General features: G+C 45.1%; 1 protein-coding gene across 1 annotated transcript; it reads left to right on the forward strand.

Moving 5' to 3' along the window:
* Window positions 1-81: 81 nt before the first annotated feature.
* LOC140065361 (C3a anaphylatoxin chemotactic receptor-like) lies at window positions 82-20,586 on the forward strand. The gene is made up of 4 exons (XM_072112953.1): window positions 82-392; window positions 6,092-6,191; window positions 16,962-17,039; window positions 19,170-20,586. Exons 3-4 carry the CDS (start codon window positions 16,975-16,977, stop codon window positions 20,113-20,115), a joined length of 1,011 nt encoding a protein of 336 aa, XP_071969054.1. The 5' UTR covers window positions 82-392; window positions 6,092-6,191; window positions 16,962-16,974; the 3' UTR covers window positions 20,116-20,586.
* The last annotated feature ends 7,191 nt before the right edge of the window (window positions 20,587-27,777 follow it).

The raw sequence follows: 27,777 nt of genomic DNA on the forward strand, positions 1-27,777 counted from the left end.
TGTGCATTGATCTGAAGTGTGTGCAGTGTCTTAAGTGTGACTTAGGTTTAAGGGAAGGACTACTTTTTGGATCCAGCAACAAATAGATAAGTGCATCTACATTTTTATTTCCTGATATTCATTGTGTGATTTTTATTGCAACCAAGTAGATCTGAAGGTATTTTACTTGCATAATCTGTATATTGTGTGGGGGGTATAGGGAGGCATTCACCTTGCTTATCTAGACAGTATAGTCACAGGTGCTGCCTAATTAATAGTGGGGTGTGGCTATCTAATTAGCAGCCTTTATATACTTCTGTGGTCAGTTTGTTTGGTGGTTTGCAGCCAGATCCTGTTGCAGTGAGCTCTGCAGAGTTTTGTGGCAGATAACCTTTAAAAGAAGCATCACAAAAGTGAGTGTGTGAGCTTGGCGGCGAGTGTGCATTGATCTGAAGTGTGTGCAGTGTCTTAAGTGTGACTTAGGTTTAAGGGACTTAAGTCTGAGGGGCTTTAACAGGTAACTGCTGTGTTTTGTGTTACTTGACTGTAGATTCTTCTTTCCGTGCATATTTCTATTGTAATCCCCATTAGAATAATGGACTCCATAAGTGGCATTGCTACACGGTGTACATCCTGTGCCATGTATGCTTTCCTTGAACAGCCGTTCGAGGGGGAATACTGCTGTGTGGGGTGTGTGAGGGAGGTATATACTGCTGTGTGTGAGGGGGTATATACTGCTGTGTGGGGTGTGTGAAAATTGCTCATCTGGAAGCCCAGATTCTGGATCTAAATGAGCAAGTTTCAAGGCTGCGGGCAATTGATAATATGGAACGAAGTTTGCTGCTCCTGGAGCACAAACTCTCTGGGGAAGATGGGTGTGGGGAGGGAAGTATGGAGGTGCAGAGTGATGGGGCAGCTAGTTGGGTAACATGTAGAAGGCGGGGTAGAGGGAAGAGTTGTAGGGAGTCTAGTCCTGATCTGGTGCACCCCAATAAGTTTGCCAGGCTGGCGGATGAGGGGGATATCAGCTCTGGGGTAGCAATGCTGCAGAAAGACGTGGCCGCTAGCAACCAGGGGAATGTCTGCTCCAGTTAGAAGGGTAATGGAAGCACAGGCAAGGTCAGACAGGTGCTGGTAGTGGGAGATTCGATTATTAGGGGAACACACAGGGCAATCTGTCACAAAGACCGTGCATACCGAACAGTGTGTTGTTTGCCGGGTGCTCGGGTTCGGCATGTTGTGGATCGGGTTGACGGATTACTGGGAGGGGCTGGTGAGGAACCAGCGGTCATGGTCCACATTGGCACAAATGACAAAGTAACAGGTAGATGGAAGGTCCTTAAAAATGATTTCAGAGATTTAGGCCATAAGCTCAGGGCAAGGACCTCAAAGGTAATTTTCTCCGAGATACTGCCTGTACCACGTGCCACACCAGAAAGGCAGCGGGAGATCAAGGAGGTAAATAAGTGGCTCAAAAGTTGGTGTAGGAAGGAGGGTTTTGGGTTCATGGAGAACTGGACTGACTTTTCTGTCGGCTACAGGCTCTACAGTAGGGATGGGCTGCACCTAAATGGGGAGGGGGCCGCTGTTTTAGGGGAAAAAATGGCTAGAAGGTTGGAGGAGTGTTTAAACTAGAGACCTGGGGGGAGGGCAACTACACTTGTGGAGGGCAAATAGACAGTGTACATAGAGAGCTGGAAAGATTCATAGTCCATGGGGGAGGAAGGGGGGCTGGAATGAGATTGGGGAATAAGGACAAAAGGAATACGGACAGGGAAAACCATATAAAGTGTATGTACACAAATGCCAGAAGCCTCACAAACAAAATGGAGGAACTGGAACTCTTGATGTTGGAGCGGAAATATGATATAGTGGGTATCAGCGAGACATGGCTGGACAGTAGCTATGACTGGGCTGTTACTATAGATGGTTATAGTCTTTTTAGAAAGGATCGTATAAATAAAAAAGGGGGAGGGGTTTGTTTATATGTGAATTCTCGCCTCAAGCCCGTCCTGCGAGATGACATCAGTAACGCAAATGTGGAGTCCCTATGGGTGGAGATAAGGGGAGGGAAAAAGAATAATAAAATATTACTAGGGGTTTGTTATAAGGCTCCAAATATAATGGAAGCAGCAGAGGAAATGCTGATAAGTGAAATGGATGCGGCTTCAAAGCGCAGGGAAGTACTTATCATGGGGGACTTCAATTACCCAGATATTGACTGGGGGGCAGAAACATGCAGGTCCTTCAAAGGCAGCAGGTTCTTGTCAACAACAAAAGACAATTACCTGTCGCAACTAGTCCTGGAGTCAACAAGAGGGGGGGCACTGCTGGACCTTATCCTTACCAACAGACCTGATAGGGTATCAAAACTACAGGTTGGGGGGAACCTGGGGAATAGTGATCATAATATTATTGATTTTGTATTATGCTTTACTAAGAGCGTTAGTGAAGGGGCAACCAACACTCTAAACTTCAGGAGGGCAAATTTTCAGCAACTAAGGGAAAACCTTAAAGGCATAGACTGGGATAATGTTCTCAAAGACAAAAGTACACCCCAAAAATGGGACTTTTTCTTATATATTCTGAAAAAGTCCTGTGAGAAACACATACCTTATGGGAAAAAGCATAAAAGGAACAAGAAAAACCCTATGTGGCTAACTAGTCTTGTAAGGAAAGCAATAAGCGAGAAAGATAAGGCGTTTAAGGTGCTAAAACGTGAAGGTAGCGATGAGGCATTACAGGATTATAGAGAGAAAAATAAATCCTGTAAAAAGCAGATAAAGGCCGCAAAAATAGAGACTGAGAGAAATATTGCCAGGGAGAGCAAAAATAATCCCAAATTATTTTTCAAGTATATAAATGATAAGAAACTAAAAACAGAGAGTGTGGGTCCCCTTAGAAATAACATGGGGGTCATGGTGGAAGGAGATGAGGAAAGGGCCAATCTACTGAATGTCGCCTTCTCAACTGTCTTTACCCAGGAAAATCCCCTGGTGGAAGACACAATGAGGAATAATGTTAATTCTTTTTATAATGTCAACAGTTTAACCCAGGAAGAGGTACGGCGCCGCCTCGCAACCACTAAGATAAATAAATCACCTGGGCCAGATGGCATACACCCCCGGGTTCTGCATGAATTATGTACGGTGATATTATTTGAAGATTCACTGAGGACTGGTTATGTTCCACAGGACTGGCGCATAGCAAATGTGGTACCAATATACAAAAAAGGATCAAATAGCGATCCTGGAAACTACAGACCCGTGAGTCTAACTGCTGTGGTGGGGAAAATATTTGAGGGGTTTATTAGAGATGCTATCCTGGAGTATCTCACTGTGCACAACCTTATAACCCAGCGTCAGCATGGGTTTATGAGAGATCGCTCCTGTCAGACTAATCTGATTGGTTTCTACGAGGAGGTAAGTTCAAGACTGGATCTGGGGGACGCTGTGGATGTTGTATATCTGGACTTTTCAAAGGCATTTGACACCGTGCCACATAAAAGGTTGGTATATAAAATGAGACTGCTGGGAATAGGAGAAATTCTGTGTATTTGGGTAAGTAATTGGCTTAGTGATAGAAAACAGAGGGTGGTCATTAATGGCACATACTCAGATTGGGTTGATGTTACCAGTGGAGTGCCACAGGGGTCAGTATTGGGGCCACTTCTTTTTAATATTTTTATTAATGACCTTGTAGTCGGTTTACACAGTCAAGTTTCAATATTTGCAGATGATACTAAGCTGTGTAAGGTAATAAATACTGAGGTCGATAGTTTAGCATTACAGAGGGATTTGTGGAAGCTTGAGGGATGGGCAGAGAAATGGTTGATGAGGTTTAATGTAGATAAATGTAAAGTTATGCACTTGGGCCATGGAAACAAAAAGTATAATTATGTTCTAAACAGTCAATTACTTAGTAAAACTGAAGCTGAAAAGGACTTGGGGGTATTGGTGGATGGTAAACTTAATTTTAGTGACCAGAGCCAGGCGGCTGCTGCTAAAGCAAATAAAATAATGGGATGTATCAAGAGAGGAATAGATTCTCATGATAAAGACATAGTTTTGCCCTTATACAAATCCCTGGTCAGACCACACATGGAATATTGTGTACAGTTTTGGGCACCAGTGTATAAAAAGGATATAGTAGAGCTGGAACGGGTGCAGAGGAGAGCAACCAGGATTATTAGGGGAATGGGGGAACTAGAATACACTGACAGATTAAAAAATTTGGGATTATTCAGTTTAGAAAAAAGACGACTGAGGGGAGACCTCATTACAATGTACAAATACCTGAACGGACAGTACAAGGATCTCTCCAAAGATCTTTTTATACCTCGGCCTGTGACCAGGACAAGGGGGCATCCTCTACGCCTAGAGGAGAGGTGATTTTACCATCACCATAGACAAAGGTTCTTTACTGTAAGAGCAGTGAGACTGTGGAACTCTCTGCCGCAGGAGGTTGTTATGGCGGACTCTATGTACATGTTCAAGAGAGGCCTGGATGCCTTTCTAGAGAGAAAAAATATCACGGGTTATGGGGATAAAACATTTATTTAATTCTTAAAGGTTGGACTTGATGGACTTGCGTCTCCTTCCTGCCTTATATACTATGATACTATGATACTATCTATTGTTATCCTCTTTTTATGGAATAAACCATTTGCTCATTTGTAAACATTTTCAATTATTTGTGACACCAATCCAGCACCATCTGCTCCTCCTCTGGATTGGATGTAGCAATTAAAGAAGGGTAACGGGACTGTTCAGCCAATAAATGCCCTTTTGGACCACAGGACATCAATGAAATCAATTACTTCCTTCAGTGTCCCTTGGCTGAAGGCTACTTATTGGTTGAAGTGGGTCATTCAATCGCCTATTATTTCCACAGATTCATCACTTCCCCACACAAAGGGGTAATTTATCTGGTAACATTATCTGGTTTCTTGTACTACTTTTTTGGGACATTTGTCAAGTTGAGACTTTTTTAAACTCTATTGATTAGAAAAAAAAGTCTCAACTGTAACAAGTCTCAAAAATAGATCAAGAAATCATAAAATGTGGTGAGAAATATCCCCTACCCGAAGTACCTTATATACTCGAGTATAAGCCTAGTTTTTCAGCACAAAAAATGTGCTGAAAAACCCAAACTCGGCTTATACTCGAGTCAAAAAAATAAATATATCTAAACTCACCTTTCCGGTGACCCCTGTATATCTTCTGTGCGATCTGTCCGGGGCAGGGTCTGGCAGGCTATATACACTGGGGCAGGGTCTGGCAGGCTATATACACTGGGGCAGGGTCTGGCAGGCTATATACACTGGGGCAGGGTCTGGCAGGCTATATACACTGGGGCAGGGTCTGGCAGGCTATATACACTGGGGCAGGGTCTGGCAGGCTATATACACTGGGGAAGGGTCTGGCAGGCTATATACACTGGGGCAGGGTCTGGCTGGCTATATATACTGGGTCAGAGCCTGGCTGGCTATATACTGGGAGGCTGTGACCAATGCATTTCCCACCCTCGGCTTATACTCGAGTCAATAGGTTTTCCCAGTATTTTGTGGTAAAATTAGGGGCCTCGGCTTATACTCGGGTCGGCTTATACTCGAGTATATACGGTATATTGGGGCAGATTTAGTTACCCGGTCCTGTGGCGATCTAGCGGTGCGTTGTCCAATGAGGATTCAGGTCTGCCGCGAATCACTATGATCGTGCGTCCAATTTCCTACATGTGTTGTTTCCGCGCTGAGGTCCGCCGGAGTTCACTGTCCTCTTACCGGTAAGTGCGTGTCTTGCGTCACAATTCTAAATGTTAAATCTTGCGCGTTGTCCGAATCTGTCGGGTTGTCCGACGGTCATGCCCCGCCAATTTCTGTCGCGTGCAAGCCAGCGCCGATGTGACAAAATCCGATTGCATGTGCCAATTCAGTGAAAAAAGGAAATTGCCGGAAACCAATTCGGCGCAAAACTGAAATCAGCCCCATTTTGTTTTCTGATAAACATTTCATCCCAATGTTACAAACTTGCTAAGAGAAACTGTATTTTCACGGGTTTTCTATAATAAGACATATGGACTAATAAAATATGTGGTAATACCTTTATTAAAGGAAGTCACAGAATAAGGAAATCACAGAAAGGAGAAGTTATAAGAATACCAACGTTTTTGGAAGCTGGAGAAAAGATCAGACAGAGAAGTGAAGGCAACGGGTGAGTACCATACCAGATGATGGGGGATGTAGAGATGTGTTGGGTTATGGTGTAAAGGTAAGTTATTGAAACCCCAAGGAAAATCTAAACTAAGTTCTCCTGAGGATAGAAGCCCAAGGGACCCCATAATATGTCTTCCCCAAAATGGGAAGACCGAAACTCTAAATAATTCAGTAAAGCTGAGGGGCATAGCAGAGATTGAGCATTGGTTGAGCTTCTGCTTATAATATACATGTAGAAAATTAGAACCTGACTTTTATTTAGATATTTTAATGTCATGTGACGTTATTGAATAATATCTGTAACCCATGTAGCCTGCGGCTTATGTAAACTGGAATTCATTGATCAGGTGTAACATTGTAACATTCACATGGAGATTAATTCTAACTAGATGGGTGCACATCATCAGCCTGAACCCTCACCCCCTAAGGACAGAGTTCAAGACACGACATCCCTAAAGAATATATTCGTAAGCCCAATAACTATTACCAGCTACATGCATGATCTACCACGACAAACATTACATTTCCGAAGTATTGATAAAAAAGTTTGAGTGCAAAATAGGTTAGTGCTCCTAAAACATAGGACTAGTAACTCAACGAAAAAGCGGTAGAAGAAGTTCCAGCACAACAACCCCTTTACCCTGGTAGGTAAATAAAAATTGTGCTGCCAGTTTTTTGTCTGGGTGACAAACAAAAATAGAATTATTAGAAAGAGAGCTCAGCACAATGACCAAGAAAAATACTAGATTATTTTTTTCCTTAAAATATATCTCCAACTTAGATGGCGTCAGATCCTATAGGATCAGAAATTTATATGACAAACAATCACAGGAATAGCATTTGGGGTTATGGAGTAAAGTTAAGCTTTTGATACCCCATGGAAAATCTAAACATGTCCTCCTGGGGCTAGAAGCCTAATGGACCCCATATTATGCCTCTATATGTATCTATACTTGGGTAATGTCTATAGGGATTGTTTTACATATACCGTAAGTTTCTGATCCATGTACTTTTATTTTTATTGCTACAGTCATTCTATTCTTACTATTATTTGTTCTTTTATGTCTTTAGTTGCAATTAAGACATCTATCTGACATCATATTTGAGATATTTTTTTAAAGGAATAAATATATCCTTGTAGCTAAGTGTGCTCAGCTTTCTTTATTATAAGTTGCCAAAAAAGACTATCCACTAGCATAGAGCTTGGACCTGAGCACCAGTTTAGAGTACATAAAATACAGGCAGTCCCCGGGCTCCGTAGGTTTGTTCTTAAGTTGAATTTGTATGTAAGTCGGAAGTGTATATTTTATAATTGTATCTGCAGCCAGATTTTTTTTGGCCTCTGTTGGATTGCCATAAGAACCAAAATTCATAATAAAGCTTCATTACAGATACATTTGATAATGATTATAGCTGTTTATTGTAGCCTAAGGCTTTCGTAAAGAAAATTACACTTGTAATTTGGGTGTTCTTAAGAAGGGGACCGCCTGTACAATGAAGCTTAATTCATAACCAAGTGTAAATTAAGGTGACTCAGCATGCCATACACAAAACACACAATACAAATTTACATACAAAATTACAAATACAAGAAAAACTAAAAATAAAAAAAAGTTCCTCTACTCCCCAATAGTTATTTTATAGTTACTAGAGATGAGCGAACATGCTCGTCCGAGCTTGATGCTCGGTCGAGCATTAGGGTACTCGAAACTGCTCGTTACTCGGACGAATACTTCGCCCGCTCGAGAAAATGGCAGCTCCCGCCGTTTTGCTTTTTGGCGGCCAGAAACAGAGCCAATCACAAGCCAGGAGACTCTGCACTCCACCCAGCATGACGTGGTACCCTTACACGTCGATAGCAGTGGTTGGCTGGCCAGATCAGGTGACCCTGGGATAGACTAGCCGCTGGCCGCGCTGCTCGGATCATTCTGTCTCTGGATGCCGCTAGGGAGAGAGCTGCTGCTGGTCAGGGAAAGCGTTAGGGTGTTCTATTAGCTTACTGTTAGGCAGGAGTGATTCTCAAAGAACCCAACAGCCCTTCTTAGGGCTACAATAACGTTCTACTTTTTTTATTTTAATTTGCATCTTTTACCATTTTGTGAGGAATTAGCAGGGGGACTTGCTACCGTTGTGTTTAGCTCTTAGTGGCACACATATCCATAGCAAAGACCGAAGTGGGAAAATTCAGTAGGGGTTGGATTTCTATTAGGCACTAACTCAGTGTCATCTCATCTGGCATAGTAGTGTGCTTCCTTTGATACTTGGCTAGAAAATAGCCATAGGAGAATACAAACAGCTTCTTGAAGCCTACAGTAGCGTTCTATATATTTGATTTCTGGTTGATCTGCTGGTGGCTTTAGTTTCTGCAGTGCATGTACTTGCCAATTCTGAGCAATTTGTAGTGAGACTTGCGACCGCTGTGTTCTGCGCTTAGTGGCGCACATATCCATAGCAAAGGCTGAAGTGGGAAAATTCAGTAGGGGTTGGATTTCTATTAGGCACTAACTCAGTGTCATCTCATCTGGCATAGTAGTGTGCTTCCTTTGATACTTGGCTAGAAAATAGCCATAGGAGAATACAAACAGCTTCTTGAAGCCTACAGTAGCGTTCTATATATTTGATTTCTGGTTGATCTGCTGGTGGCTTTAGTTTCTGCAGTGCATGTACTTGCCAATTCTGAGCAATTTGTAGTGAGACTTGCGACCGCTGTGTTCTGCGCTTAGTGGCGCACATATCCATAGCAAAGGCTGAAGTGGGAAAATTCAGTAGGGGTTGGATTTCTATTAGGCACTAACTCAGTGTCATCTCATCTGGCATAGTAGTGTGCTTCCTTTGATACTTGGCTAGAAAATAGCCATAGGAGAATACAAACAGCTTCTTGAAGCCTACAGTAGCGTTCTATATATTTGATTTCTGGTTGATCTGCTGGTGGCTTTAGTTTCTGCAGTGCATGTACTTGCCAATTCTGAGCAATTTGTAGTGAGACTTGCGACCGCTGTGTTCTGCGCTTAGTGGCGCACATATCCATAGCAAAGGCTGAAGTGGGAAAATTCAGTAGGGGTTGGATTTCTATTAGGCACTAACTCAGTGTCATCTCATCTGGCATAGTAGTGTGCTTCCTTTGATACTTGGCTAGAAAATAGCCATAGGAGAATACAAACAGCTTCTTGAAGCCTACAGTAGCGTTCTATATATTTGATTTCTGGTTGATCTGCTGGTGGCTTTAGTTTCTGCAGTGCATGTACTTGCCAATTCTGAGCAATTTGTAGTGAGACTTGCGACCGCTGTGTTCTGCGCTTAGTGGCGCACATATCCATAGCAAAGGCTGAAGTGGGAAAATTCAGTAGGGGTTGGATTTCTATTAGGCACTAACTCAGTGTCATCTCATCTGGCATAGTAGTGTGCTTCCTTTGATACTTGGCTAGAAAATAGCCATAGGAGAATACAAACAGCTTCTTGAAGCCTACAGTAGCGTTCTATATATTTGATTTCTGGTTGATCTGCTGGTGGCTTTAGTTTCTGCAGTGCATGTACTTGCCAATTCTGAGCAATTTGTAGTGAGACTTGCGACCGCTGTGTTCTGCGCTTAGTGGCGCACATATCCATAGCAAAGGCTGAAGTGGCAAAATTCAGTAGGGGTTGGATTTCTATTAGGCAATAACTCAGTGTCATCTCATCTGGCATAGTAGTGTGCTTCCTTTGATACTTGGCTAGAAAATAGCCATAGCAATAGGATAGGATTGTTTGGTTCTAAAAACTCAAAAAAAAAAAAAAAACACAAAAAAAAACAAAAAACACAAAAAAAACAAAAAAAAGTAAAAAAAAAAAAAAAGTTATAACTCTCATTTTAAAAATGTTTAACCCCAGGGCTAGGGGTAGAGGACGAGGGCGGGGACGTGGGCGTCCAACTACTGCAGGGGTCAGAGGCCGTGGTCCTGGGCGGGGTGAGACACCACCTGCTGATGAGGGAGCAGGGGAACGCCGCAGAGCTACACTCCCTAGGTTCATGTCTGAAGTTACTGGGACTCGTGGTAGAGCACTGTTGAGGCCAGAACAGTGCGAACAGGTGATGTCGTGGATTGCTGACAATGCTTCGAGCAATTTGTCCACCACCAGTCAGTCTTCCACGCAGTCCACCCATGTCACCGAAATCCCCACTCCTCCAGCTCCTGCACCTCAGCCTCCTCCCCCCCAGTCTGCCCCCTCCCAGGAAAATTTGCCATTTGAACCGGCATACTCTGAGGAACTGTTTTCTGGACCCTTCCCACAGTCACAAACCACTTGTCCGGTTGCTGCTGAGCAATTTTCCGATGCCCAGGTTTTCCACCAGTCTGTGGGTGATGATGACCTTCTTGACGTAGTGGAAGTGTGTAAAGAGGTGTCCGACGATGAGGAGACACGGTTGTCAGACAGTGGGGAAGTTGTTGTCAGGGCAGGAAGTCCGAGGGGGGAGCAGACTGAGGGATCGGAGGATGATGAGGTGACAGACCCAAGCTGGGTTGAGAGGCCGGGTGAACACAGTGCTTCTGAGACGGAGGAGAGTCCTCGACCTGAACAGGTTGGAAGAGGCAGTGGTGGGGCCAGACGGAGAGGCAGGGCCAGAGCTGGTGCATCAGCGCCACTGTCAACTAGTGAAGCTCCCGTGGTGAGGGCTCTTGCGGCGAGGGCTAGATCTTCAGAAGTGTGGAGGTTCTTTAAGGAAACACCGGATGACCGACGGACTGTGGTGTGCAACATTTGCCAAACCAGGCTCAGCAGGGGTTCCACCACTACTAGCTTAACTACCACCAGTATGCGCAGGCATATGAATGCTAAGCACCCCACTCAGTGGCAACAAGCCCGTTCACCTCCGGCCGTGCACACCACTGCTCCTTCCCCTGTGTCAGCTGCTAGTCAGCCCCCTGCCCAGGACCCTGGCCCAAAAACCCCATCGTCGCCTCCACGATCCTCCACAGCATCCACCAGCGTTCAGCTCTCCATACCCCAGACGCTGGAGCGGAAACGCAAATATAGTGCAACCCACCCGCACGCCCAAGCCCTTAATGTGCACATCTCCAGATTGCTTAGCCTGGAGATGCTGCCCTATAGGCTAGTAGAGACCGAGGCCTTTCGCAACCTCATGGCGGCGGCCGCCCCTCGGTATTCGGTCCCCAGCCGCCACTACTTTTCCCGATGTGCCGTCCCAGCCCTGCACCAGCACGTGTCAGACAACATCATCCGTGCCCTGACCAACGCCGTTTCTGACAAGGTCCACCTGACCACGGACACGTGGACGAGTGCTGCCGGGCAGGGCCACTATATATCGCTGACGGCACATTGGGTTAACTTGGTGGAGGCTGGGACCGAGACTGACCCTGGGGCTGCTCATATACTGCCGACGCCGAGGATTGCGGGGCCTACCTCGGTCCAGGTGTTTCAGGCCTACTATGCCTCCTCCTCCTCCCACCCCTCCTCCACCTCCTCCTCCGAACTACCATCCGTGGGCACGGCGCCATCAGTCGGTAGCTCTAGGCACAGCAGCAGTGCCGTCGCTAAGCGACAGCAGGCGGTGCTCAAACTGCTGAGCCTAGGCGACAAAAGGCACACCGCCCAAGAGCTATTACAGGGCATCACGGCGCAGACTGATCTGTGGCTGGCACCGCTGAACCTCAAGCCGGGAATGGTTGTGTGTGACAACGGCCGTAACCTGGTGGCGGCTCTGCAACTCGGCAGACTGACACATGTGCCATGCCTGGCCCATGTGTTAAATCTGATAGTGCAGCGTTTCCTCAAGACATACCCCAATCTGTCTGATTTGCTCACGAAGGTGCGCCGCATCTGTGCGCATTTCAGGAAGTCCAGCCCAGATGCTGCCACTCTCAGGGCAGCGCAGCGCCGCCTCCAACTGCCCGCTCACCGACTGTTGTGCGACGTGCCCACGAGGTGGAATTCAACACTGACCATGTTATCCAGAGTTTACCAGCAGCGCAGAGCGATTGTAGACTGCCAGATGTCAACTTCCACCAGAACTGGTAGTCAGGTCAGTCAGCTTCCTCAAGTCTACAATGAGGAGTGGACGTGGATGTCTGATATCTGTCAGGTGCTGAGTAACTTTGAGGAGTCAACACAGATGGTCAGTGGCGATGCCGCCATCATCAGCCTCACCATCCCGCTGCTTGGCCTGTTGAAAAACTCTCTGGTCAGCATGAAGTCGGAAGCTTTGCGCTCGTCACAAGAGACGGGGGAAGAATATTCCCTTGTTGATAGCCAAAGCACCCTGAGGTCTGTTTCTCAGCGCATATCGGAGGAGGTGGAGGTGGAGGAGGATGAGGAGGAAGAGGAGGAGAATGTTGGCGAGACACAAGAGGGGACCATTGTTGAGTCCTTCACTGTTCAGCGTGTATGGGCAGAAGAAGAGGAGTTGGAGGAGTTGGAGGAGGAGGAAATGGACAGTCAGGCCAGTGAGGGGAGTGAATTCTTACGCGTTGGTACTCTGGCGCATATGGCAGATTTCATGCTAGGCTGCCTATCCCGTGACCCTCGCGTTCAAAGAATTTATTCCAGCACCGATTACTGGGTGTTCACTCTCCTGGACCCACGGTACAAGCAAAATCTTGCCACTCTCATCCCTGCAGAGGAAAGGAGTGTGAGAATGCATGAATACCAGCAGGCCCTGGTGCACAAGCTGAAACAGTATTTCCCTTCTGACAGCGCTAGCGGCAGAGTGCGTAGTTCTGCGGGACAAGTAGCGAGGGAGAGTAGGCGAGCAGGCAGCTTGTCCAGCACTGGCAAGGGTACGCTTTACAAGGCTTTTGCCAGCTTTATGTCACCCCAGCAAGACACTGTCACCTGTCCCCAGTCTCGGCAGAGTAGGGCTGATCTTTACAGAAAGATGGTGAGGGAGTACGTAGCTGACCATACCATCGTCCTAAATGATCACACAGCTCCCTACAACTACTGGGTTTCAAAGCTGGACATGTGGCACGAACTGGCGCTGTACGCCTTGGAGGTTCTTGCCTGCCCTGCCGCTAGCGTCTTGTCCGAGCGGGTTTTCAGTGCAGCTGGTGGCATCATCACCGATAAGCGTACACGCCTGTCGACTGACAGCGCTGACAGGCTGACGCTTATTAAAATGAATAAAGGCTGGATTTCTCAGAATTTCCAATCTCCACCAGGTGAAGGAAGCTCAACCTGAATAATTGATCCACTCCTCCTCCTCCTCCTCATTTTCCTCCTTCTCCTCCTCTTTGTACAGTAAAGCAGAGGAAAATGGCTATTTTTTGACAGGGCCCACTGGCTCTTGCTATACTTCATGCATTTAATTTTTCTGGAGGGCCACCTACCCGGTCCTCTGTTTGAAACAATTTTTGTGAGTGCCACATACAGGCACTCAATCTATTCCATTTTTCTGGAGGGCCACCTACCCGGTCCTCTGGTTTGAACAATTTTTGGGACTGCCACATACAGGCACTCAATCTATTCCATTTTACTGGAGGGCCACCTACCTGCTCCTCTGGTTTGAAGAATTTTTGGGACTGCCACATACAGGCACTCAATCTATTCCATTTTACTGCAGGGCCACCTACCTGCTCCTCTGGTTTGAAACATTTTTGGGACTGCCACATACAGGCACTCAATCTATTCCATTTTACTGGAGGGCCACCTACCTGCTCCTCTGGTTTGAAAAATTTTTGGGACTGCCACATACAGGCACTCAATCTATTCCATTTTACTGGAGGGCCACCTACCTGCTCCTCTGGTTTGAAGAATTTTTGGGACTGCCACATACAGGCACTCAATCTATTCCATTTTACTGGAGGGCCACCTACCTGCTCCTCTGGTTTGAAGAATTTTTGGGACTGCCACATACAGGCACTCAATCTATTCCATTTTACTGGAGGGCCACCTACCTGCTCCTCTGGTTTGAAGAATTTTTGGGACTGCCACATACAGGCACTCAATCTATTCCATTTTACTGGAGGGCCACCTACCTGCTCCTCTGGTTTGAAAAATGTTTGGGACTGCCACATACAGGCACTATCCAAATTAAATTGTCTCCATAGCAGCCTCCACACGTTGTCTCCATTGCTACCTCCAAAAGTCGTCCATATAGCTGCCTCCATACATCGTCCCTTTATCAAACGAGGTGTGTCAGGCAGAAATTTGGGTTGTTTTCATGGATTCCACATCAAAGTTGTTAACTTTGTCGCCACCCTGCTGTGTTATCCACAAAATATACTGGCAAACTTTTACCATTTAGGGATATTATTTCAGCGCTTCTTGCGCATCTGTTTACATTCCCCTCACCCGGCATATCCTAAACTTATAAGAACGCTACTACACTTGATCTTATACAAAAGGTTCTTAGAAGTGCTGTTTGGGGAGTAGCCTAGAGACAGGGGCTTGGATTGGCGAAAGCTCGCCTGGCAGCGGAACGCCAGCTCCATGCGCATCATGCGCTTCTTGCGCATCTGTTTACATTCCCCTAACCCGCCATATCCCAAACTTATAAGAACGCTACTACACTTAACTTGGTGCAGGCTGGGACCGAGTCTGACCCTGGGGCTGGTCATATACTGCCGACGCAGAGAATTGCGGGGCCTACCTCGGTCCAGGTCTCAAAGGCCTACTATACCTCCTCCCACCCCTCCTCCACCTCCTCCTCCTCCGAATTACCATCCGTGGGCATGGCGCCATCAGTCGGTAGCTCTAGGCACAGCAGCAGTGCCGTCGCTAAGCGACAGCAGGCGGTGCTGAAACTGCTGAGCCTAGGCGATAAAAGGCACACCGCCCAAGAGCTATTACAGGGCATTCCACATCAAAGTTGTTAACTTTGTCGCCACCCTGCTGTGTAAGCCACAAAATATACTGGAAAACTTTTACCATTTAGGGATATTATTTCAGCGCTTCTTGCGCATCTGTTTACATTCCCCTCACCCGCCATATCCTAAACTTATAAGAACGCTACTACACTTGATCTTATACAAAAGTGCTGTTTGGGGAGTAGCCTAGAGACAGGGGCTTGGATTTGCGAAAGCTCGCCTGGCAGCGGAGCGCCAGCTCCATGCGCATCATGCGCTTCTTGCGCATCTGTTTACATTCCCCTCACCCGGCATATCCTAAACTTATAAGAACGCTACTACACTTGATCTTATACAAAAGTGCTGTTTGGGGAGTAGCCTAGAGACAGGGGCTTGGATTTGCGAAAGCTCGCCTGGCAGCGGAGCGCCAGCTCCATGCGCATCATGCGCTTCTTGCGCATCTGTTTACATTCCCCTCACCCGGCATATCCTAAACTTATAAGAACGCTACTACACTTGATCTTATACAAAAGTGCTGTTTGGGGAGTAGCCTAGAGACAGGGGCTTGGATTGGCGAAAGCTCGTCTGGCAGCGGAGCGCCAGCTCCATGCCAAGATCCAACTAACATAGTTTTAACTGCAGCACCTTTAATCTACTACTAGTTCACTGCCTCCATACATGGTCCCCTTATCAAACGAGCTGTGTCAGGCAGAATTTTGGGTTGTTTTCATGGCTTCCATGTTAACTTTGTCGCCACCCTGCTGTGTAATCCACAAAATATACTGGCAAACTTTTATCATGTACCGATATTATTTGAGCACTTCTTGCTCACCTCCTTTGGTTCCTCTCTGCCACCCATTGGTTTGAAGCCTGAGTCCATTTAGGGTATGTCGCCATGACACTCTCTAGCCTGCTGCCGCTGCCTCTGCATGCCGTCCCCTATAGTGTCAGGGTCAATTATTGCATGTTTTAGATACTATCTAGCTTCATTCTGTCACTCTGTCATGGCCATGCTGTTGCCCATAATTTTGGCATAATGGTGCGTTTAAGCAGCCTCAGAGGCATCCATGCATGCTGCCCCTGCTGTTTCCTGTCCATTTCCGTGGTGTTTCCATCCTTTTCTGAGGTTCCCAGGTGTTTGGCCAAGCTTCCCTGTGCAGAGCCTTGGTCCCCTTGAAAAATGCTCGAGTCTCCCATTGACTTCAATGGGGTTCGTTATTCGAGACGAGCACTCGAGCATCGGGAAAAGTTCGTCTCGAATAACGAGTACCCGAGCATTTTAGTGTTCGCTCATCTCTAATAGTTACCATTTTTTTTTTGTTATAAAGGACATTCACCTCAACCGCTCCTCCTTAGTTAAAAATAGTCCAAATCAGCTTTTTTGGTCATCAACCAACGATAAAAGGGAATTTTTTAATTGCACATTATTGCCTTAAATTTCACCAACGTTCTTCTCTCGACAACCTCCAGGAAGCTCTCCAAGTCAGACCCGAGTTGCCTTTTTGATTAGTTTCTTAATCTTATTAATTTCCCCAGTTGCCAAAACAGATTGATTGTCCCAAAACATATCACCCCAAACAAAATGGCACTGGAACAACTCTGGAAAGTGTCCCGAGGATACAATAGAGGGTCAATGTCCCTGATCCAACTGGAAGAGGGTGGAACAGGAGGAAATTCTGCAATTATTGTACTGATGGAGATTTATTTGCTCTCTGTTTGGTTTTCAGAGAATAGCTACATAAATAGGAAGAAAAAAAAATGATCAGGATTTATTGGATCTTTTTAAAATTCACCACGCCCCTGCAGGACCCCTCAAAGGGCTGATACATGGAAATTCTGCCATTTTTTGCATCTTTTAGTTCAATAAATAATCTTTTATTTAATCGTTTTGGAATAAAATACAACCACCCTCTATTCATTGTTGTTAGGGGTAAACTGGATAATCATTTACTGTTAAGTTTTCATATTTTGGTTTTATTTAATTTTAGGTACAAAATCTAAATGGATCCTATTAATCATCACGCAACCTTTCCTAACATGACTGGACATCTGGATAATATTGAACTGTAGGTTAAAATTATTTATTCAATACAATTCAATACATTATCAGGTTTTGCTCCAATCACATCTCTATCCAAGTCTTAACAAAGCCTTAGATAGACTTAATCAATGTGGTTATTAATGAGGAAGTCACTTAGACTTTCTATTAATTAGATCCTGTGGAGAGACCAGATCTGCCAAATCTACCACAAAATATCTCTGTCACATCCAAACATATCATTACTAGAGATGAGCGAGCACTAAAATGCTCGAGTGCTCGTTATTCAAGACAAACCTTTCCCGATGCTCGAGTGCACGTATCGAATAACGAACCCCATTGAAGTCAATGGGAGATTCGAGCATTTTTCACTGAAAGAACACATTGAAAGAACACTAAAGAAGAACACATTGCAGATGTTTGCAGATGTTTTCACTGAAAGAACACATTGAAAAAACACTGAAGAACACATTGCAGATGTTCGCGTTCATCTGCAATCTGTTCCGAAGACACGTGTGCAGAACGGTGTTCTCCACAATTGTATGTGAAGAACAATATGTGTGAAGAATACCTTGCAGATGTATGGAAACACATATTGTTCTTCACATACTATTGTGAAGAACACCGTTCGGCACACGTGTCTTCGGATAAGTTAGCAGATGTACAGAAACATCTGCAATGTGTTCTTCACTGTGTTCTTCACTTAAATGATCCTGTGTTCACTGTGTTCACTGTTTTCTTTGTATTCTTCACTGTTCTTCACTGTCTTTTCTTAATTAAATGCTCGAGCATGGGAGTATACTCGCTCATCTCAAGTCATTACAATGGGGATTCTAATGTTCTCAGAAGGGGTTTCCTGGTTGAGGAAGCCATTTCCAGAAACAGCACGGACTCTAATATTGTGGTTTGTGTCCGCTCATCACTAGTAGCGATAATATACTTATGGTGGTCTAGAACTGGTGGTCATGTAGGGAGACCTCGGACCACAATTAAACCTTTCCTGTTCTCCTTTTTTTACTTAAAGGCTTATTCCAGGAATCTGCATAATTCTAATTCAAATGGGTCTTTAAAATATAAGCTAATATGTAATTATTGTTATTTAAAATTTAGCTCCTCTTAGCAAAAAAAATGTTGCGGACATCCACTATAATGGATAATTAAAATGCTAATAGCCCTTTGATCAATACATTTACTTTGTCCCTGTGGAGGAGAAACAGGACAGTAGATTCTGCATATCAGATGTCCTGCACCTGCCTGGGAAGGTCATGTGATCACCACTATGTTTGGCTGTAGTCAGTGGGTTGCAGTGCATCCAGTATGGCCAGTTATATGGTGAGACCCAAATAAGTGCTGTAATGTGCAGTGATGGCAGTTACACATCATTACTATGGTTACAGAGCAGGACAGTCTGTTACATCATCAATGGGAGTAGAGCATGAAAGGGAGAAGCTGTAACTAAGACCTGTAGGATCATGGGAGATGTAGTAGCCTGTGGAGGCCATCTTGGTGATAACTCCGACTACTTTAGAAAGCCCACATAATTTGGTGAATCATTTAAGCTTTGTTTTGTGAGTAATGATGTTGAGTTTTTTTGTATTCATTTATTTATAGCATTATTATTTGTATCCGCTGTTCATATTCATGAAATACCCCTTTAAAGGGGTTGTCCAAGAACGTAAAACAATCATTGGTAGATGGGAGGGGGCTGCTTAAAAAAGTAAACATATACTTACCTCCGCTGTCCTTTCCGGCATCCTCCGCTGCCATACCTCTGGTCCGTGCTCCTGTAAACAAACAGGGGCACTGAAGCTGCGCTGTGTTTAGCTCCCAGCCATCCAGGTCCACCCGTTCCCATTCCCAGAGCTGTATAGTGAGGTATGGGTGGTTGTGGCCGCCCCCCTCAGCCATCCAGCAGCTAAATGCAGTGCAGCTTCCGTGCCCCTGTTTGTTTACCGGGACACGGATCAGAGAGATGGCAACGTGGGATGCCAGGAGGGACCGCGGAGGTAAGCAAATGTTTATTTTTTTAATCAGCCCCCACCCAGCCACCAATGCCTTTTTTACGGTCTCAGACAACTCCTTTAAGAGTTCAAGGAATACATGTTTTTAAACTATAAATTATTTTTATCCTAACTTTTCCCCCATCCTCTTGTTTAAGGTCATCTAATGAGGACCAAGAAACGAATCACACAGCTATTCACTTTGAGGTGGACATTATGATACAGAAGGTGTCATTCTCCATATACAGCATCATTTTCATCCTTGGGATTATCGGGAATGGATTAGTCATCTGGATTGCCGGATTCAGGATGAAGAAGACAATCAGTGCCGTGTGGTTCCTGAACCTGGCCATTGCCGACCTCCTGTGCTGTGCTTCTATTCCCCTACTATTCGTAGTGTTGGTTTACCATTCTGAGTCTGAAACATTTGTTATCCACGTATTGTTTGACATTCTGATAATAATAACCATGAACGTCAGTGTTTTCATCTTGACAGCTGTGAGTATTGACCGATGGGTATCAGTCATGTGGCCATTTTGGGCTAAAGTTTATAGGACACAGAAACTAGCGAGAATCATTGTGGCGATAATTTGGGTGGTGAGTGTCACTCTCAATGGTTCGGTGTATTACTACTATTTGATCTACATAGATTTCAGAGTTAGCAATTATACAGCATGGACCATTCACCTGATCAGGTTTATAATAATGTTTTTGATCCCTTTTATCATCATCACCACCTGTTATGTCACCATTTTCCTTAAACTTAGAAAAAGTAAGAGACCCCAGAGATCCCGGAGACCCTACAGGATCATCACCGCTGTTATATTGTGTTTCTTCATCTGCTGGGCTCCGTATTACACCTGGGGACTAACACCCAAGTATTACATATTTGACATTCAATCTCAGATAGTTATTACTATTCTTATCTGCCTGGCTTACCTAAACAGCTGCATCAACCCAATTATTTATGTTTTTATGGGCCAGGATTTTAGACATAATTTCCTGAGATCCATCCCCTTCAGGGTTGAAAAAGCCTTAAGTGAAAATCATAATGATCCTTACAAGGAAGAGGACCTTGAACCAACTCCTACTACTGATGATTAGTCTTTCATGGTGCCACTACAAGAAAGAGAACTGGACCTTTTTTCTGTGGCTCATTAACATATATGCAACACACCATAAACAGCTCTCAGGTTGCTCACATATTGGAGAAGATAAAAATAAATCTCCAGGCTTAGATTATTTATTTGTAGTTCCTAGAAATGTATTTAGAAAAATGTCTTATTTATAGTTTCACTATTTTAAAACTTTTTCACTAAAAAGAAAAAGAAACCATGTGGTCAACTCCCCCCCCATCATGGTGGATACGCCAAGAGACAACGTCCTCTTGATGTATCCAATGGGGAGACAAAACTGCACCAGGTCTGATTTGACATAGTCTTGGGTAAAGTAGGCATAATGAAAATATAGAACATACATCAAGTAGGGGGAGGGCTCATATCAGTATTACTTGTTCAACAGTGTCACTGCACATGTAAACTGTACATATATCGATTGTGTGAACTGTTTTTCTTAGTGTGTCAATTAAATATAAAATTTAACCTATGTTGTTCTTTTATCTCGATCCACGAATCCACACGTCTGTGTCTCGATTATAAATATGCTACGGGGTTGACTCGATATAACCCTACTGTACCGGTTGTGAGCTTGTGTTGTGCCATACCGGAAGCTGTATGGACAACTCTATCTCACTTCCTGTGCCTCCTGTGCATTGAGGCGGTATCTATAAAAACAATAATAAATTGACCTTCCATACCCCTTTTTGGGTTCAAAATGTCAAAGTGAGTTTTTTGAAAGGACACAGGCACACAGCAGGTCTTGAAGGCTCAAAACACTGCAGATTTACTATGCCTTGTACCCCAGATTTCTGCTGTACAAAATATGTAATACGTCACTTTTCTGACAGTTTTGTTGGAATTCTGCCTATCATACTACTATGGTTATAACATGGCAGAGAGCTTGGCTGGCAGGGTGGTGGTGTCATTAATACCCAGGTCCGTCCTATTTACTATGGTCTCTACCAGTTCAGTCCTAGTCTAAACTGGCCTGACCTTAAGCTTGCTTCTGGATTTACTTAATATAATCAGCATGCAGTACACCACTGGGGGAGGTGCTGAAGACATATGTTCTAAATACCAATTTTAATAGATCCCCCCCCCAGAAAATTAAAACAAAATTCAGGAGCATACCATGTGATGCACAGCTATGTGACTTGTCATCCCTGGTGCTGAACATAAGCATAAAGTGCTGAATCCAATTGCTGTGAACTCAAATCTACTGAGAATTTTGGGGGTTGATAAGTTTGGACCAGAAGAGATATTGAAAATCTGATTGTGAAATTTTAATATCTGAGGCAATTTTTATTTCCTTTTACCTTCACTTAAAAATTGTGTTCCATCCAATTTGGCTGCTTTAGATAGTGTCCATGTTCCTATTACAGCCTAAAATGCTCCCTGATCCACTACGAGACGGAGTGTTTAGTTGTAGAATTTTCTCAAACAGGAACAACAGACAGTAGCGGCACCTCCGTCAACCACTAAATGTAAACACTTTCACAGAGGCTTGGATAGGAGACTATCTCGCTAGTGCTCTCAATAGTCAGGATGGTTGTGGTGCCAGTGTCCTGAAAAAACGCTAGTCCAGGCAAATATGTATATAAAGAGGAAAAAGGACGGCACTCACCCAAATCCTGTGGAATAAAAGTTCTTCTTTATTAGGAATCAAATCCGAACATCACAAAAAGGGTATAGCGGGGAGGGAGTGATGCATGGTGCTCGTGAGGAAGGCTACTGCCGTTTCACGCTGTCTGCGCTTCTTCCGGCCTCCTATACCCCGTTTGTAATAAAGAAGAAGTTTTATTCCACAGGATTTGGGTGAGTGCCGTCCTTTTTCCTTTATATATACGTTGTAGAATTTTCTTTTATGTTTCTAAAAAGCTGTCCTGTGACTTTAGTTTTCATGCTTTGTATGCATGCTCTATAAGTATATGATAAATATTTATAAATGTTATAATAATGATGATGTATCCACAGGATGAGCCAATCATTGAGCGTCCCTCTCCAGCCACGACAAAATTGTGGCATAAAATGCATTAGAACAGTCCGGCCCTAAGTCCTACAGACTTGGACCCTGGATTATATTAAATCAGACTCACCCACAAGCATAAGGCAAGGGGGTGTAAGGTCATATTGGGAGGCCTTCATGCACATCAATGCTAATTTTGCTCCTACAGCTTTATTAACATACGTGGTTGTTACATTTTCTAGCTGGTTGAACCTTCTTTCTTAACTTGTAGAACGTCAGCATTCGTCTGTATAAAACTTGAAAAAATATGCTAATGAGCCATTTAATGATATATGCAGGCCACTACTTTCTGATGTTTAGCGTGGTCCTGCCCGCTGATCCGAAGACAGCCAATGACCACAATGGCTGGTCCCACCCACCTGTAACGTCACTGGGGACGAGCATATATAATTAGTCGGAGGAGCCAAGAGAGGCTCCGGTGACTAAGGCCAGAGCACCCCCAGCTCATTACCCCCAGCCTGAATATCCATGGCAGCATGGGAAAGCAGAGCCTGGTCACATGACATGTTTTAAAGCTACATTAAGGTTTGCTACATCTAGGGATGCCCACACACATGTAGTGTTTGAAGTGGTACAAATCTTCCATGCAATTCAGTAGCATTGTAGTGTTTTGGATTATTGAAAAGCCCATACACATTGCCAAAAAGAATCCACAGATTTCTCTGCAGAAAGTTGTTTAACTGCTGTGGATCAGGGTGTCCAATACAAAAGTAGAGCTCCACCCCTGTTTCCTATCAAAATAACGCCATAAAATTAATTAGAAGCTGATTTACATTACGGGTGTAAATTAACTAAATTAGTAGAGAGAATATAGGTGACACTGATGACTTGTGGTGGCAGGGCGAAATCTGCAACTCACATTATTGCGAGTTTTAATTGGGTTTAATTCTGTTTTCCTTCCTCACTCCAAAGACTATTAGGGAATGTAGGAATGAGCGGATATAATTAAGTTCTCCGAACTTGCCCTGGACCCGGACATAAAAATCCTGTTTGGGTCAAGTTTCCAGTACCAAACCGTGATCACACCTCAATTATACTCCGTGATTGAAATTGATGCAGTGCCAGAACAATTTCGAAGTTGTTGATTAGTGTGGGCGTAACCGACAAGGACTTCAAAATAAGCCGGGGTTGGGTTCAGGGGACCCAAATCGGCAAAGTCTGTACTTTTCTGTTTGGGTTTGCTCATCCCTAATTGTGAACCCCACCAGGGACAGTGAGAGATGATAACGGCTGTACAAAGAAATAAACTAAATAACTTAGAAACATCAGACAATGAAAAGAAAACATTCTCCAACACACATCTATGTAAGTAAGGCCAATCCAGAAGAACCAGAAGCAACCAAAATGTGTATGTTTTGGCCTGTCCTGTCCTCCAAATCAATGCAAAATCCTCACAACATACACACTAATATAGGAACACTATAAAAAGTTAGGATTAGAGATGAGCGAACATGCTCGTCCGAGCTTGATGCTCGTTCGAGTATTAAGGTACTCGAGACGGCTCGTTGCTCGGACGAGTATTTCCCCTGCTCGAGATCGAGCATTTAATTAAAAAAACACAGTGAAGAACAATGAAGAATAGAATAAAAACAGTGAACACAGTGAACACAGGATCATTTAAGTGAAAAACACAGTGAAGAACACAGTGAAGAATAGATTACAGATGTTCGGCACATCTGCTTACTTGTCGGAAGATACGCGCGGAACGGTGCGAACAAAATAGCATGTGAAGAACAATATATATGTGTGAAGAACACATTGAAGAACACGGGGAGCAGGACAGAGACAACGGGGAGCAGCACAGAGACACCGGGGAGCAGCACAGAGACACCGGGGAGCAGCACGGAGACATGGGGCAGCGGCAGCACAGAGACATGGGGCAGCGGCAGCACAGAGACATGGGGCAGCGGCAGCACAGAGACATGGGGCACGGAGACATGGGGCACGGAGACATGGGCACGGAGAGCAGCGGGGCACGGAGACATGGGGCACGGAGACATGGGCACGGAGAGCAGCGGGGCACGGAGACATGGGGCACGGAGACATGGGCACGGAGAGCAGCGGGGCACGGAGAGCAGCGGGGCACGGAGACATGGGGCACGGAGACATGGGGCACGGAGACATGGACACGGAGAGCAGCGGGGCACGGAGAGCAGCGGGGCACGGAGAGCAGCGGGGCACGGAGACATGGGGCACGGAGACATGGGGCACGGAGACATGGGCACGGAGAGCAGCGGGGCACGGAGAGCAGCGGGGCACGGAGAGCAGCGGGGCACGGAGAGCAGCGGGGCACGGAGACATGGGGCACGGAGACATGGGCACGGAGAGCAGCGGGGCACGGAGACATGGGGCACGGAGACATGGGGCACGGAGAGCAGCGGGGCACGGAGACATGGGGCACGGAGACATGGGCACGGAGAGCAGCGGGGCACGGAGAGCAGCGGGGCACGGAGAGCAGCGGGGCACGGAGAGCAGCGGGGCACGGAGACATGGGGCACGGAGACATGGGGCACGGAGACATGGGGCACGGAGAGCAGCGGGGCACGGAGAGCAGCGGGGCACGGAGAGCAGCGGGGCACGGAGACATGGGGCACGGAGACATGGGGCACGGAGACATGGGGCACGGAGAGCAGCGGGGCACGGAGAGCAGCGGGGCACGGAGAGCAGCGGGGCACGGGACAGCGTATCTCCCGACAAGTAAGCAGATGTGCAGAACATCTGTAATCTATTCTTCACTGTGTTTTTCACTTAAATGATCCTGTGTTCACTGTTTTTATTCTATTCTTCACTGTTCTTCACATCTGATAACTTGTCGGGAGATAATATACGCGCGGAACAGTGAAGAATAGATTGCAGATGTTTGCATACATCTGCTAACTTATCAGAAGACATTCTTTTTCAATTAATTAACACATTTTATTCCCGAACCATGGTCCCTTTGAAAAATGCTCGAGTCTCCCATTGACTTCAATGGGGCTCGTTATTCGAGACGAGCACTCGAGCATCTGGAAAAGTTCGTCTCGAATAACGAGCACTCGAGCATTTTAGTGCTCGCTCATCTCTAGTTAGGATCAAATATAAAACTTTCACACTGCAATAATGTTATATCTTGAAAGTTGGGTGTTTAAGTGTAAGCATCCACTGGTGATTTTCTCATCTCAAGCAATCTAATGAAACAAAAGCCAACAATAATGCTTGGTGCAACCCCACCAATATGTAAGTGTCTCAATAACTTGTCATGTGGCCTTGAGCATCAATTACAGCTGACAACAAAGGGGGTCATCTACTATGGGCCCGATTCACGTTTTCCCGACGTGTTACCCGAATATTTCCGATTTTGGCGCACACAATCGGATTGTGGCGCATCGGCGCTGGCATGCACGCAACGGAAATCGGGGGGCGTGGCCGAATGAAAACCCGACGTATTCGGAAAAACCGCTGCATTTAAGAAAAAAAAGTGTCGCGAGACTTGCACTTACCTTCACTAGGAATAGGCCGGTGAACTTGAGTGCATTTCGGCAGGCCTCGGGGAACTTCAGCGCAGCAACGCCACCTGGTGGACGTCAGAGGAATTACCTTAGTGAATCTCGGCCGGACCCGAATCCTCCGCAGAGAATCTGCCCCAATTTCTCATGCTGTTGTCAAGCCGGAAATTGTCTGCCAAAGCAGCATCCAACTCTTCTTATAGGGTTACCCAACGGTCCTTCTAGGGTAAAGAATTACAAGCCTCCACATGGCCACTCAGCTGATGCAAAAGGTTTTCCGAAATCTGTACCATCCACTCCCTAATGATGCAACCTTGAGGAGTTGGTACATTGTCATCTACGAAAATTGAATTAGTCCTGAGATGATCATACAGAGGCACAATGACTGCATTAATGATGTTATTCAAGTAGTCTAGGCTTGTCACCCAAGGCAGTCCAGTATTGACACAGAACACTGTAGCACCATGACCAACAAAGGCTCATCTAGTGACATCAGGGGCCTGTGTGTAGCAGTCATCTCAACTTCTCCAACATCGATGGTGGCCAGAATTTCTGCTTAGTGCAAATTGACTTTGATTATTAAACAGCAATGAGGCCTGACCCTTGCAAGAAGTCTATGACGCCTGTGCCTGGCGGTGCGGTCCAATACCCCGGTGATGTGGTCTTCTGGAATGCAGACCAAACTGATTTAAATAGTTTTGTATGGTCTGATGTGTCACAATGGCTCTCGTCCTATCGTGGAAAATGTATTTGCATATTTCCCACTGGTTTTGCAGGCATTGTTCACAATAAAGCGGTGTCATCAGTGTATGATGTGGCAAAGGATGTCCACTTCAGTGCCTTTCTGTGTCTCTTCTAGTTTTCTCTGGTGGAACCTAATGATGACTCTCTGACACTCTAAGCCAAGAGGTGTGGTTTTGCTAATCCCATTCTGGGAAACTTATTTGCATATTTTCCTTGAATCCCCTAGATTTTGAAGGTTCCAGCTTTATAAGTCTCCACACGCCTACCCAGCAGCCTTAATTGGCAGTCTCCATAAGGAAAGCTCTTACTTCCTGACCATAGTCAAAAGCCTCTCAGTCAGCCAAACCCTACGCTGTACTGAGAAGACCCAATCAGGTGGAAACAGCGCTGTCTACAGTTGGGAGTCCTTCTGGAATAGATATACTGGTTTGGTTTTAATCCTACATCATAAGGCCTCTTGTAGGTCATGCTTGATATCAAGTGAGCTGCCTTAGTCTGCATTCACACACATGTATGGGGGACGTATATACAGCGTACTCTGTATGGGCTCACGACCCTGTATGGGAGTGGTACGGTGCATCACACGGGCGGCACCGTACCGCTCCGTAGCCCATAGAAAGATAGGACCTGTCCTATGTTTCTACGTGATACGGCGCCGTGCGCTGTATATGCCTATGGAGAGGGGCAGGTTTGGGCTGCGCTCATCCCCTGCTGCTCTCCGCAGCGCCGATGTGTGCCCACTGTACTACATTACGGCGGGCATACATCGTCTGAATGTAGCCTTAGAAGGAAGCTGAAAGAGGTGTGGTTTTCCTTATCCCAACCTAGAAAACTTATTTGCATATTTTCCGTGGTTACTACTGTGTTACTACTTCTTATTATTAAATTAAAAATGTGTCTTTTTTACTTTGTTTATTAAGAATAAAAGTTAAATCTTAATACAAATTATACACTCACATCCTGTTGTTTCCAACATATAATTCCCTTGATTCATTGATTCCGTACTGAATGGTGGTGTACACCCATGTAAGTGTCTGTACAAACAGACCATATTCTATTACTTCATTACTGTTGATCAATGAAACAACATGATAAGGAGGACTGTGTAAATATTAATTCTAGAACTAGAACTAGAAAATGTATTGCACATTTGCTATTAGGCTCTTAGATAACAGCAAGTTGTGCAAAAAGCGATGACACGTTAAACAGGTGGGTATATAAATTCAAAAGTTTTAGGTTCCTTCAAATTCACCTTCAAACCAAATTGTGGGTGAATTCCTTTTTATTATTGTATTGTATATGTCTTTATTGTGTAACTATACATGTGTTTAGTGAAATCAATCTCCAGGAAAGCTTCTCTCGTCTGCCCACAGCGGTTTCCTGTTCTCTTTCA

Source organism: Engystomops pustulosus, chromosome 6 (genome assembly GCF_040894005.1).
Source record: "Engystomops pustulosus chromosome 6, aEngPut4.maternal, whole genome shotgun sequence".
Taxonomy (NCBI): Eukaryota; Metazoa; Chordata; class Amphibia; order Anura; family Leptodactylidae; genus Engystomops; species Engystomops pustulosus.